The sequence below is a fragment of the Heterodontus francisci genome, chromosome 34 (genome assembly GCF_036365525.1).
Source record: "Heterodontus francisci isolate sHetFra1 chromosome 34, sHetFra1.hap1, whole genome shotgun sequence".
Taxonomy (NCBI): domain Eukaryota; kingdom Metazoa; phylum Chordata; class Chondrichthyes; order Heterodontiformes; family Heterodontidae; genus Heterodontus; species Heterodontus francisci.
In genome coordinates, this window is record NC_090404.1 from 41,613,608 (window position 1) to 41,628,205 (window position 14,598).

Consider the following 14,598-nt stretch of genomic DNA (forward strand, 5'->3'; position numbering starts at 1 on the left):
TGCCAGCGTTTTTTCATGCCTCCTCTTTGCTCTCCTCATTCCTTTTTTTTGTACCCCCGCTACACTTTTTATACTCCTCTAGTACCTCCGCTGTTTTCAGCACTTTGAATCTGCCATAAGCCTCCTTTTATTTTCCTGATCCAATCCTCTATATCCCTTGACATCCAGGGTTCCTTGGACTTGTTGGTCCTACCCTTCACCTTTACGGATACACGTTGCCTCTGAACCCTCACTATTTCCTCTTTGACTCCCACTGGTCTGATGTAGACTTTCCTTCAGGGAGCTGCTCCCAGTCCACTTTGGCCAGATCCTGTTTTATCATATTGAACTCGGCCTTCCCCCAATTCAGTACTTTTATTTCCAGCCCGCCTTTGTCTTTTTCTTACAGAGTTATGATCACTATCCCCGAAATGCACCCCCACTGACACTTCTACCACTTGTCCAGCATCATTCCCTAGGATTAGGTCCAGTACTGCGCCTTTTCTTGTTGGACTTTCTAGGTACTGGCTCAAAAAAGTCTCCTGTATATATTTTAAGAATTCCGCCCCCTTTAAGTCTTTTACACTCAGACCATCCCAGTTGATATCAGGTAAGTTGAAATCCCCTACTATTATTACTCCATTATTTTTACACCTCTCTGAGATTTGCCTACATATCTGCTCCTCTATCGCTCCCTGACTGTTTGGAGGCCTGCAGTACACTCCCAGCCAAGTGATTGCTCCCTTTTTGTTTTCAAGTTCTACTCATCTGGCCTCATTTGAAGAACCTTGTCAGACAACATCCCTCCTTACTGCAGTAATTGACTCCTTAATCAAAAGTGCAATGCGACCTCCTCTTTTATCCCTTCTCCTGTCACACCTGAAGATTCTATAGCCTGGAATATTGAGTTGCCAGTCCTGCCCTTCCCTCAACCATGTCTCTGTGATAGCAACAATATCATAATCCCATGTGCTAATCAACGCCCTCAATTCATCTGTCTTGCATTAAAATAAATGCAATCCAGCCTTGCATTTGTCACTTGCGCCTTAACAGGTCTATATTTGCTCTGCCTAACAGTCTGACTCAGTTTCTCTTCTATATTTGACTGAGCATCACCCACTCCGATACCTCCACTCTGTATCCCATTCCTCTGCCAAATGTGTTTAAACTGCCCCCAACAGCACTCGTAAACCTCCCAGCAAGGATGTTCGTCCAACTTGTACAGGCATTCTGGCACATCACAGAGAACTGATGTAGATGGAAAAAGATCCCCTTCACAATGATTTGTTTGCGCCAATTTCTTTGGCGTTTTTCATAGATTTAAAAAAACCTCCTAATCTCAAACGACCGTTGTAAGGTTGTCTTTCGAATGACATTCAGTAGCCGTCTGAAAACCTGAAACGTTAACTCTGTTTTTCTCTGCACAGATGCTGAGTATTTCCAGCATTTTCTGTTTTTGTTGCAAATAGTCTGGTTCAACCTCAGACCATTGCCAGGGAAAGAGACGGAGTCGGTGGCTATGGAACGCAGTTTGTGATGGGGACTGTCAGTCTTCATAATATTTAGTTGGAGGGAATTTCTGCTCATCCAGTACTGGATGTCGGCCATGCAGTCTGAAACTTTAGAGACAATGGAGGGGCCCTTGTACAGGCCCCACCTTTGCCAGAAACAGACCCAGTGATCCAGGAAGCTAAAGCCCTCCCTCCTGCACCATCTCTTCAGCCACACATTCATCTGCTCTATCCTCCTATTCCTATACTCACCAGCATGTAGCACTAGAGTAATCCAGAGATTACAACCTTTGAGGTCCTGCTTTTTAATCTGCTACCGAGCTCCCTAAATTCTTGTTTCAGGTCTTCATCCTCTTTTTACCTCCGTCGTTGGTACCAATGTGTTCCACGACCTCTGACTATTCACCCCCCCCCCCCACCCCCTCCCTTCAGAATGTCCTGCAGCCACTCCGTGACTAACTTGACCCTGGCACCAGGGAGGCAACATACCACCCTGGAGTCATGTTTGTGGCCACAGAAATGCCTATCTGTATACCTTACGATAGAATCCATTATCAGTATAGTTCTTCCAGTCCTTTTCCTCCCCTGCTGTGCAGCAGAGCCATGCGTGCTGACACAAACTTGGCTGTTGCTGCTTTCCGCTGGGAGGTCATTCCCCCCAACAGTATCCAAAGTGGTCTATCTGTTTGAGAGGGGGTATGGCCACAGGGGACTCCTGCACTACCTGCCTGTGCCTAATACTCCATCTGGTGGTCACCCATCTCATTTCTGCCTGTGCAGCCATTACCTGTGGTGTGACCACCTCTCTAAACGTGCTAGCCACGACATCCTCAGCATCGCGGATGCTCCACAGTGAATCCACCCGCAGCTCCAGCTCCATAATGCGGGTAGTCAGTAGCTGCAGCTGGATCCACTTCCTGCACACATGGTCATCAGGGACACTGGAAGCATCCCTGATTTCCTATATAGCGCAGGAGGAGCATATCACGGGGCTGAGCTCTCCTGCCATGACTTACCTTTAGATTAATTAGTTACTCCCTTTAAAAGATATTAATTACACGAGAGGCTTGTTCTACTCCAAACACTACCCACGACAATCTAAATTACTCGAATTGAAAAAAAACACACTCTTAGTACTCACTTTATCACTCGAGGTCTTTTTTCAAACAAAAAACAACTTTCCCCTTATTTTTTAAAGCTAATTAAATTGACTAACAGTTGTTACTTAACCAACCAATCACAAACAAAGAATTGTGATATCGTTCCAAGTCAGGATAGTGAGTGACTTGGAGGGGAACTTGCAGGTGGTGATGTCCCAATGTATCTGTTGTCTTCGTCCTTCGAAGAGGAACAGGTCACGTGTTTGGAACAAAGCACAAAGAGAACAAAGAACAGTTCAGCACAGGAACAGGCCATTCGGCCCTCCAAGCCGGCGCCGATCTTGATGCCTGCCGAAACTAACATCTTCTGCACTTCCTGGGCCCAAATCGCTCTATTCCCTTCCTATTCATATATTTGTCAAGATGTCTCTTAGACATCGCTATCGCATCTGCTTCCACCACCTCCCCTGGCAGCAAGTTCCAGGCACTCACCACCCTCTGTATAAAAAAACTTGCCTCGCACATCCCCTCTAAACTTTGCCCCTTGCACCTTAAACCTATGTTCCCTCGTAACTGACTCTTGCACCCTGAGAAAAAGCTTCTGACTATCCACTCTGTCCATGCCGCTCAAGACTTTATCATGTCGCCCCTCCACCTCCGTCATTCCAGTGAAAACAATCCGAGTTTTTCCAACCTCTCCTCATAGCTAATGCCCTCCAGACCAGGCAACATCCTGGTAAACCTCCTCTGTACCCTCTCCAAAGCCTCCACGTCCTTCTGGTCGTGTGGCGACCAGAATTGCACACAATATTCTAAGTGTGGCCGAACTAAGGTTCTGTACAGCTGCAGCATGACTTGCCAATTTTTATACTCGATGCCCCGACCGATGAAGACAAGCATGCCGAATGCCTTCTTGACTGCCTTATCCACCTGCGTTGCCACTTTCAGTGACCTGTGGACCTGTACGCCCAGATCTCTCTGCCTGTCAATACTTCTAAGGGTTCTGCCATTTACTGTATACCTCCCACCTGCATTAGACCTTCCAAAATGCATTACCTCACATTTGTCCGGATTAAACACCACCTGCCATTTCTCCGCCCAAGTCTCCAACCGATCTATATCCTGCTGTATCCTCTGACAATCCTCATCATCATCCTCAACTCCACCAACCTTTGCGTCATCCGCAAACTTACTAATCAGACCAGCTACATTTTCCTCCAAATCATTTATATATACTACAAACAGCAAAGGTCCCAGCACTGATCCCTGCGGAACACCACTAGTCACATCCCTCCATTCAGAAAAACACCCATCCACTGTTACCCTCTGTCTTCTATGACCGAGCCAGTTCTGTATCCATCTTGCCAGCTCACCTCTGATCCCGTGTGACTTCATCTTTTGCACCAGTCTGCCATGCGGGACCTTGTCAAAGGCTTTACTAAAGTCCATATAGACAACATCCACCGCCCTTCCCTCAACAATCATCTTCATCACTTCCTCAAAAAACTCAATCAAATTAGTAAGACACGACCTCCCCTTCACAAAACCATGCTGCCTCTCGCTAATAAGTTTGTTTGTTTCCAAATGGGAGTAAATCCTGTCCCGAAGAATCCTCTCCAATAATTTCCCTACCACTGACGCAAGGCTCACCGGCCTAAAATTTCCTGGATTATCCTTGCCACCCTTCTTAAACAAAGGAACAACATTGGCTATTCTCCAGTCCTCTGGGACCTCACCTGCAGCCAATGAGGATGCAAAGATTTCTGTCAAGGCCCCAGCAATTTCTTCCCTTGCCTCCCTCAGTATTCTAGGGTAGATCCCATCAGGCCCTGGGGACTTATCTACCTTAATGCTTTGCAAGACACCCAACACCTCCTCCTTTTTGATAATGAGATGACTGAGACTATCTGTACTCCCTTCCCAAGGCTCATCATCCACCAAGTCCTTCTCCTTGGTGAATACTGATGCAAAGTAATCATTTAGCACCTCGCCCATTTCCTCTGGCTCCACGCATAGATTCCCATCTCTGTCCTTGAGTGGGCCAACCCTTTCCCTGGTTACCCTCTTGTTCTTTATATACGTATAAAAAGCCTTGGGATTTTCCTTAATCCTGTTTGCCAATGACTTTTCATGACCCTTTTTCGCCCTCCTAACTCCTTGCTTAAGTTCCTTTCTACTGTCTTTATATTCCTCAAGTGCTTCATCTGTTCCTAGCCTTCCAGCCCTTACAAATGCTTCCTTTTTCTTTTTGACTGGGGTCACAATATCCCGTGTTATCCAAGCTTCCCGAAACTTGCCAAACTTGTCTTTCTTCCTCACAGGAACATGCTGGTCCTGGATTCTAATCAGCTGCCGTTTGAAAGACTCCCACATGTCAGATGTTGATTTACCCTCAAACAGCCGCCCCCAATCTAAATTTGTCAGTTCCTGCCTAATATTGTTATAATTAGCCTTCCCCCAATTTAGCACCTTCACCCGAGGACTACTCTTATCCTTATCCATAAGTACCTTAAAACTTATGGGATTATGGTCACTGCTCCCGAAATGCTCCCGCACTGAAACTTCAACCAACTGGCCGGGCTCATTCCCCAATGCCAGGTCCAGAATGGCCCCATCCCTAGTTGGACTATCTACATACTGTTTCAAGAAGCCCTCCTGGATGCTCCTCACAAATTCTGCCCCATCCAAGCCCCTAGCACTAAGTGACTCCCAGTCAATATTGGGGAAGTTAAAATCACCCACCACTACAACCCTGTTACCTTTACATCTTTCCAAAATCTGTCAACATATCTGCTCCTCTACCTCCCGCTGGCTGTTGGGAGGCCTGTAGTAAACCCCCAACATCATGACTGCACCCTTCCTATTCCTGAGCTCCACCCATATTGCCTCGCTGCATGACCTCTCTGAGGTGTCCTCCCGCAGTACAGCTGTGATATTCTCCTTAACCAGTAATGCAACTCCCCCACCCCTTCTACATCCCCCTCTATCCCACCTGAAGCTTCTAAAGCCTGGAACATTTAGCTGCCAATCCTGCCCTTCCCTCAACCAAGTCTCTGTTATAGCAACAACATCATATTTCCAAGTACTAATCCAAGCTCTAAGTTCATCTGCCTTACCCGTTATACTTCTCGCATTGAAACAAATGCACTTCAGACCACCAGTCCCGCTGTGCTCAGCAACATCTCACTGCCTGCTCTTCCTCTTAGTCCTACTGGCCTTATTTACTATGTCCTCCTCATTTACTTCACTAGCTGTCCTACTGCTCTGGTTCCCACCCCCCTGCCACACTAGTTTAAACCCTCCCGAATGACGCTAGCAAACCTTGCAGCCAGGATAACAGTGCCCTTCCAGTTTAGATGCAAACCGTCCTTCTTGTCCAGGGCCCATCTGTCCCTGAAGAGAGCCCAATGGTCCAGATATCTGAAACGCTCCCTTCGACACCAGCTTCTCAGCCATGGGTTTAGCTGCACTATCTTCCGATTTCTAGCCTCACTGGCACGTGGCACAGGGAGTAATCCAGAGATTACAACCCTAAAGGTCCTGTTTTTTCTAAAACTCACCACCTAACTCCCTAAACTCCGCCTGCAGGACCTCACCACTCTTCCTGCCTATGTCATTGGTACCGAAGTGTACCACCACCTCTGGCTGTTCACCCTCCCCCGTCAGAATGCCCTCTGTCCATTCAGAGACATCCTTGACCCTGGCACCAGAGAGGCAACATACCTTCCTGGAGTCTCTTTCACTTCCACAGAAGTGCCTATCTGTGCCCCGGACTATAGAGTCCCCTATAACTATTGCTCTTCTGCACTTTGTCCCTCCTTGCTGAACAACAATGCCAACCGTGGTGCCACTGCTCTGGCTGCTGCTGTTCTCTCCTGATAGGCCACCCCCCCAACAGTATCCAAAACGGTATACTTGTTAGAGAAGGGAATAGCCACAGTAGATTCCTGCACTGACTACCTGCCCCTTCTAGCGGTCACCCATCTATCTGTCTGCACTTTGGGCGTAACCACTTCTCTAAAACTCCCGTCTATGACGCTTTCCGTCACCTTGAAAATTTCCCGTGATAACACTCTAAGTCCTTTTTTTCCCTCTTTCGAGTCTCAGCGCACGCCGAGAGACACAGGGAGCCTGTCGCCGCTCTGGATCAGCTTCCTCGCAGATCCGCTAGTCACCGCTCCGCTACCAGGTAAGTAAGGGCCTCGAGCCCCGCTCTTTTACAGCCTGTCGCCGCTCCGGGTCAGCTTCCTCACAGGTCCGCTAGTCACCACTCCGCTCCCAGGTAAGTAAGGGCCTCGAGCCCCACTCTTTATTTATAGCCTGCCATGTTTTATGTTTTCTATTTTCTATTACACAGGATGTGCACTGCAGAGGTTGGAGCAGCCCTGCAATTGCTCTAGCTATTAGATAATAAACTTGCTACTACTAGCAGCGCAGCGGTTAGCACCACAGCCTCACAGCTCCACCGATTCTGGGTACTGTCTGTGCGGAGTTTGCAAGTTCTCCCTGTGACCGCGTGGGTTTCTGCTGGGTGCTCCGGTTTCCTCCCACAGCCAACGATTTGCAGATTGATTGGTAAATTGGCGATTGTAAATTGCCCCTCGTGTAGGTAGGTGGTAGAGAAATTGAGGGGATGTGGTAGGAATATGGGATTAATGTAGGATTAACATAAATGGCTGGTTGATGGTCGGCACAGACTCGGTGGGTAGAAGGGCCTGTTTCAGTGCTGTATCTCTAAATAAATAAATAATAAACCTCAATACTTAAAAATAAAAGACGACTCACCGGCTACTTACTTCCCTTCTATTGGTCAGTTAAATCTCAGGAAGCTGCCCCTTATTCTGATGAAAACTAGAATGTTTAATTTCCAGCTCCTTGGACAAACTTCCGAACTTTGGAGAAAGGGAAACAAAGTTCCAAAACTTACCAGCCAATCAACTCACAGGCTTCCTGACTCGGTGGAAACGGGAGAAGAAACTGGGAAATGGCGGCTCGCATACAGAAGTCGCTGCACCATCACCTAAATGCGGCCCCTCTGGCCCCCGGGGCTCTCGCCGCACATCCGGCGGCTCTGATTCAGGGCCTGAGAGCCGCTGTCACTCCGTGTTCCCGAGGCTGCGCTCAGCTTCCGGGAGCCGCACCACGCAGACAAGCGGACTCCGTGGGGCGGAGCCTTCTGACGCCTGCGTGTTGCGGTTCTTGGGGTGGAGATAGCCCGTAATTTTGCGCGCGGTGCATTCTGGCCAGTATAGGCTGCCATTTACCAGTTGGAGAATGGACGGGAAGTTCATGTTTCATACTCAGAAAAATAAAATGGTATGAAACAACGAACATATATTAACGACGCGTTTGCTGGCAACGTAACCAAATAGGTGCTGCATCAATGGTACATGCGCAAATGCAGCCTCATCGACTGAAACGTCACTGTGCCTCAGGCAGCTGCCAGGAGTAAAGATGGCGCAGCTGAATTTGACACAAAACACGAATTAAATCCAAACCGCCTCAATGGTCGCATTCAGGTCCCTGCTCCCTCCCATGATCGCCGCTTCAATTACCGCATTCAGTTTCATGCTCAATCACAGCTTATCTTCCCCGCTCCCTCCGATGCCCTTTGACTCGTCATTTTCAATGACTCTCCCACTCCCTTCCAGCGCTTACATTGGGAAGTTCAATGGCGGGGCTTCAACCCAACATTATCGGCGTTAAAAAAAAATGTTCACGGTTCACGGCATTGGAGTCCAGGCATGCGCAGTGCCGAACTGCTTTTCGCGGAAGCGCAATGCCGAGCAGTGTGAGTGATGGCGGCGGACAAGGTCCTTGTGAGTTGCATAACACACTGCACCCCCTTTTCCTCCGAGGATGTTTTATTGGAGTTGTGTTACATAGTGTTTCGAAACTCTGTCTGCTAGAGCTGGAGGAGATGATAGAGATAGTGAGGCGTGAGGGTATGGAGAGATTTGAAAGCAAGGATGAGGATTTTAAAATTGAGGTGCTATTTAACTGGGAGCCTGTGTCGGCCAGTGAGCACAGTTGTGATGGGTGAACAGGACGTGGTTCGAGTAAGGACACAGGCAGCAGAGTTTTGGATGATCTAAAGTTTATGGAGGGTAGAATGTGGGATGCTGGCCAGGAATGTGTTAGAATAGTCAAGTTGAGAGGTAACAAATACATGGATGTAAGTTTCAGAGGCAGATGAGCTGAGACAGTGGCGAAGTCTGGCGATGTTACTGAGGTGGAACTAGGCAGTCTGAGTGATGGTGCTGATATGCAGTTGGAAGCTCATCTTGGGGTCAAATATGATACTAAGGTTATGAATGGTCTGGTTTAGCCTGAGACAGTTGCCAGGGAGAAGGATAAAGTTGGTGCCCAGGGAGTGAAGTTCGTGGCAGGAACTGAAGACTTCCCAATCTTTAATTGGAGAAAATGTCTGTTCATCCAGTACCGGATGTCAGACAGTCAGGATGGTGTGTGACTTGGAGGACAACTTTGAGGTGATGATCTTCACATACACCTGCTACCCTGGTCCTTCTAGATGATGGAAGTTGAGGGCTTGGGAGGTTCTGTTCAAAGTTCTGGTCCAATTGGCCACACATAAAATCACCCACCTCTCGTCCCTCCCTCTCTTTTTTCTCCTCTCCCTCCTTCCACCTATCGAGGGCAGAGTCTTGTGTAGGTCCAGACTAGTTGGCAGGTTCCCTTCCCTGAAGGACATTGGTGAACCAGTTGGGGTTGTACATCAATCCAGCAGCTTTCATGGTCACTTTTTCCTCGTGCCAGTCCCATGAATTACTAAATTCATTCAGCTCCATTTCACAACCTGCCTTTGTGTTTTTGTGGCTTCTCTCAGACATTTTTTCCGTTTTCAAGCAATTTCACAGGGTTTTAGAAGAGGAGGATTTGCAGTTGTGAAATGCAAAGCAAACATTTGATCGGGTTCTGAAGGAGTTGCTCAATTTATCGTAACCCAAATATCACTGGATTTTGAACATGGAAGGGAAAAGCACTGATCACAGTGGGGAGAAACTGTACACGTGTTCTGTGTGTGGAAGAGGTTTCAGCCGATCATCGGGCCTGTTGAAACACAAGTGCAGTCACACTGGGAAGAAACTATGTAAATATGGGAACTGTGGAAAGGATTGAATCATCCATTTGAGCTGGAAAACCATCCATGCAGTCACACTCTGGAGAGGCTGTTCACCTGCTCTGAGTGTGGGAAGGGATTCACTCAGTCATCCTACCTGCTGAAACACCAGCGAGTTCATACTGGGGAGAGACCTTTTAAATGTCCAGATTGTGGGAATTGCTATAAATGTTCTACTGAACTGATGTCCCATCAACGTGTTCACACTGAGGAGAGACCGTTCAGGTGTTCTTATTGCAGGGTTGGGTTCAAGCAATCATCTGAACTCACTGTACACCAGCGCAGTCACACTGCAGAGAGACCGTTCATCTGCTCTGTGTGTGGGAAAGGATTCATTACTTCATCCCACCCGCTCAGACACCAGCGAGTTCACAATGGGGAGAGGCCGTTCACCTGTTCAGAACACAGTAGGGGATTCACTACTTCATTCCATCTTCTGACACACCAACGAGCTCTCACTCGAGAGAGGGCATTCTCCTGCTCTGAGTGTGAGAAGAGATTCACTACTTCATCCAACCGGCTGACACACCAGCGAGTTCACACTGGGGAGAGGCCGTTCACCTGCTCAGAGTGTGAGAAGAGATTCACTACTTCATCCAACTGGCTGACACACCAGCGAGTTCACAAGTAACTCAGGGCTGAGAAATGTCCATGAAACAGCAGATTTCAACATTGGGATTTTGGAAATCCACCAATAGGTTCTCCCTTTCCGGCCGTGACCGGCTTTGACAAAAATTAAAGCAATCAGTTCTGATGTTCTTTTTTTAAAGTTGACCAAATACAAAACTGCTCGGTGGTCTTTTTACCTGTTTTTAAGTTGTGTTTATTGTTTAGACTCGGTGGAAAGGAACTTGAAGCAGGATAGTAAGTGGGTGGATGTGCATACTCCTCCACAACGTCTGTGTGTTAGTGTTCTGTACATTTCCAAAAAGGACACAGACCAATTCCCAATGTTTGTTTTTGCCTTCATGGGATATCTTAGCAGAGACCACCTGAGAACTGACACAGCTCATTTGACATGGCTTAAGATTAATGGTGCAGGATCAGTAGATGGCAAGTCGCTGGTCTGCAGCAAAAACATTGGTCTGTCAATAGGAATTTGAAACTTACTTCCATTTACATTTGAATATTTTGAAGACAGAGGTAGATAGATTCTTGAAAAGCAAGGAGGTGGAAGGTTATCGGGGGTAGTTGGAAATGTGGAGTAATCATTTCAGACATGAACTTATTGAATGACAGAGCAGGCTTGAAGGGCTGAGTGGCCGACTCCTGCTCCTAATTTGTATGTTTAGACACACACTGCTCTGAACATACAAAGTAATTTCTGAAAACCCTGCACAAACTGGTTACTGAATGTGAATATCCTGCAGTGAGCATGAGTTGTATAAACTTCATATGTCCTGTGCATTGCAGCAACTGAAGTGATCTGGAATTTCCACTTATCGGTTTGCTCAGGTGTATGGCTGAATTCCATTCATTGTTCATCTCCACTTTCACTGTCTACTGCCCCAGTCACACTGTAAACCTTGAGTAACTGTGAAGCCGGTTTTTGCACCTTAGTGATGCAAAGCAGGGAGTATAACTCTGGCCAGCTTTTTTCAATGTGTGGTTTGACATTGCTTAAGATTATCTGGAAAAGCTGTCGTGCACCTGGTTTTGCTATCTGCTTCATTCAGGTGATTAACACAGCACAAAGTAAGAAAAATGACCGCACTTATCGTCAAGTTTCTGGATTGTCAATGTCTGTTAAATGTTTAGTTTTTATTAATTTATATACCTACTGATTTTTGCACGTCACTTACCAAGGTGCCAATCTATATCCTGCTGTATCCTCTGACAATCCTCATCATTATCCACAACTCCACCAACCTTTGTGTCGTTCGCAAACTTACTAATCAGACCAGCTACATTTTCCTCCAAATCATTTATATATACTACAAACAGCAAAGGTCCCATCACTAATCCCTGCGGAACACCACTAGTCACATCTATCCATTCAGAAAAACACCCATCCACTGATACCCTCTGTCATCTATGACCGAGCCAGTTCTGTTTTCATCTTGCCAGCTCACCTCTGATCCCATGTGACTTCATCTTTTGTACCAGTCTGCCATGCGGGACCTTGTCAAAGCCTTTACTAAAGTCCATATAGATAACATCCACTGCCATTCCTTCATCAATCATCTTCGTCACTTCCTCAAAAAACTCAATCAAATTAGTCAGCCACGATCTCCCCTCCCTTGGCTCCATTCAGACCTATCCAATCATAGCCAAAGAATCTCGAGCAATGGTTTCTCTTCTCACCCCATTACCTTTGGAGTTTCTCAAGGATCTATCGATGGCCGCCTCTATCCCCCATCTATCAGCTGCCCCTCAGTGACATCATCCAAAGACATGACATCAGGTTCCACATGTGTGCTGATGTCACTCATCTCTACATCACCACCACCTCTCTTGACCCCTTCCAGTGTTTCTGTGTTGTCAGCCTGCTTGTCCATTCTAATGCTCTTCTGATTGACCCCCAACCCTGCATAAACTGCAGCTCATTCAAACTCTGCTGCTGTTTACTCCAAGTATCACAAATTTCCACTCATCCATCATTACTGAGCTCACTGATCTACAATGGCTCCAGGTCCTCTAATGTCTCCATTTTAAAATTCTTATCGCAAATCTCTTCAAGGCCTCACCCCTCTCTATATCTGTAATCTCCTCCAGCCGGACAACCCTCAGAAAACTCTGCATTCCTCCAACTCTGACCTCTTACACACCCCTCACTGTCTTTCTGTCCCATTGCCTGTGCCTTCAGTCTCCTGCCCGAAGCTCTGGAATTTCATCCTCACACCTTTCTGCCAGTCCACATCTCTCCTCCTTTAAGAACCTACTAAAAACCTACGCTTTTGACCAAGCTTTTAGTCACTCCTTCTAATTACCCTTCTTTGGCTCAGTGTCAATTTTTGTCTGATTTTTCCGTTTATGTTCTGAGATGCACCTTCAGACACTCTCCTACTTTAAAGGTACAGTGTAAATGAAAGGCATTTTTAAATCCCATTGCAACCATCTGGGGAAGCCAGTATTAAAATAATATTTGGGAATAATGAAGTAAAGTCATAGATCGGCCATGATCTCATTGAATAGCAGAACAGACTCGAGAGGCTAAAAGGCCGATTCCTGTTTCTATGTCCCGAATAGACTTGGACTGAAACACAACTGATGAATGGAAAGTCATGGGAGAACTGGGGAGAAGGCACTGCAACTGGAAACAAGCAGGTGAGCAGAGTTAGAGAGTGGGGGAAGTCTGGGGAAAAAGTACATATAGAACGGGAGCAGGCTATTCAGCCCCTCAAACCCGCTGCACATTTCAGTTAGATCCTGGCTCATCATTTAGTCTCCACTTACCTTGAAGAAATTAATATTTCTTGAAGATATATCCAAATATTAAACTTCAGCCCAGTTACTGGGATAATCAACATCAGCAGAAACAAACCCCAACTATCAGAATGGAAATGGTTCAGTCCTAGATGTGATTAACAGCAGCAATAACAGCAGAATCCAAACCCTGCAGTCACTTGTGAACTCGCTGGTGTCTCAGCAGGTTGATTGACTGAGTGAATCCCCTCCCCCACTCAGAGCAAGTGAACGGCCTCTGCCCCATGTGAACTCGCTGCTGTCGCAACAAGTTGATTGAGTGAGTGAATCCCCTCCCACACATGGAGCAGGTGAAAGGTCTCTCCCCAGTGTGAACTCGCTGGTGCTGCATCAGATGATTTTTCCTTTTCAAGCTCTTCTCACAGTCAGAACATTTAAAAGGTTCTTATCAGTGTGAAGAAGTTGGTGTGCATTGAGGTGGTTAACAAGTGAATCCCTTCCCACATTCATTGCAGGTGAACTGTCTCTCCCCAATGTGAAGCTGCTGGTGTTCAGTGAGGTTAGATGAGTGAGTGAATCCCTTCCCACACATGGAACAGGTGAATGGTCTCTCCTCTGTGTGAACTCGTTGGCGTGACAGCAGGTGGGATGACTGATCGAATCCCTTCCCACACACAGGGCAGGTGAACGGCTTTTCCCCAGTGTGACTGCGTCGATGAGTCTTGAGTTCAGATGGGTAATTGAATCCCTTCCTACAGTCCCCACATTTTCAAGGTTTCTCCATGGTGCAGATGTCCTTGTGTCTCTCCAAGTTGGATGATCAGTTGAAGCCTCATCTACACACAGAACACGTGTATGTTTTCTCCCCTCTGTGACTGGTGCAATGATTTTTCAGGCTGTGCAACTGGTGAAAGCTCAGTCACAGTCAGTGCACTGGAACACTCTCACTCGGGTGTGTGTGCCTTGCTGTTTTAACAGTCACACTGATGTTTGAAATCTTTTCCCACAGACAGAACAAACATTTCTTCTTCCACATTCAAAGGCCGATGATATTCAGGTGCTGATGAATTGAATGATTCTTTCAGATCTTGATGTGATGATTGGTTTGAGTTTCCCCGTCGACAAATCCTTCTCTTCTAATACACTGTTATAAAGGAGGTTATAAAGGTCATCACTCTAAGTACAGGATAGAAATTCAGAGCAGACAATTCTAGCTTCAAAGCTGGAATTTTTCCTCTTTTGTTCCCCAAAGCTGTAAATCCCCATCTCACAGCTCTCCCTCCTCCTTGTGCTGAAATCCAAACCCATGGCATCATCTGCACCATTTCTTTCCTCCGCTGACAGTTTTCTCCCTCCCTCTACTCTGGCTGGGTTCAGTTCTCCAGCCCCTGTTTGCTGAGTGAGAAACAAATCAATGAGTCAATTATTTTCCCTCCTGCTCACTGGGACCCAGAAGCCCCGCCCACTCTCAGTGCCGGCAATAAGATGGCAACGCATGCGC

At 46.8% G+C, this 14,598-nt stretch overlaps 1 protein-coding gene across 1 annotated transcript in view; it reads left to right on the plus strand.

Annotated features, from left to right (window-relative positions):
• LOC137348850 (zinc finger protein 271-like) overlaps positions 1-12,245 on the plus strand; it is a 74,998-nt gene extending 62,753 nt beyond the window's left edge. Inside the window, exons 2-6 of the mRNA XM_068014087.1 lie at positions 9,780-10,118; positions 10,200-10,299; positions 10,502-10,595; positions 11,292-11,426; positions 12,052-12,245. Of these exons, the coding sequence (XP_067870188.1) occupies positions 9,780-10,118; positions 10,200-10,299; positions 10,502-10,595; positions 11,292-11,426; positions 12,052-12,245 (862 nt within the window). The remainder of the gene's footprint in view (positions 1-9,779; positions 10,119-10,199; positions 10,300-10,501; positions 10,596-11,291; positions 11,427-12,051) is intronic.
• The last annotated feature ends 2,353 nt before the right edge of the window (positions 12,246-14,598 follow it).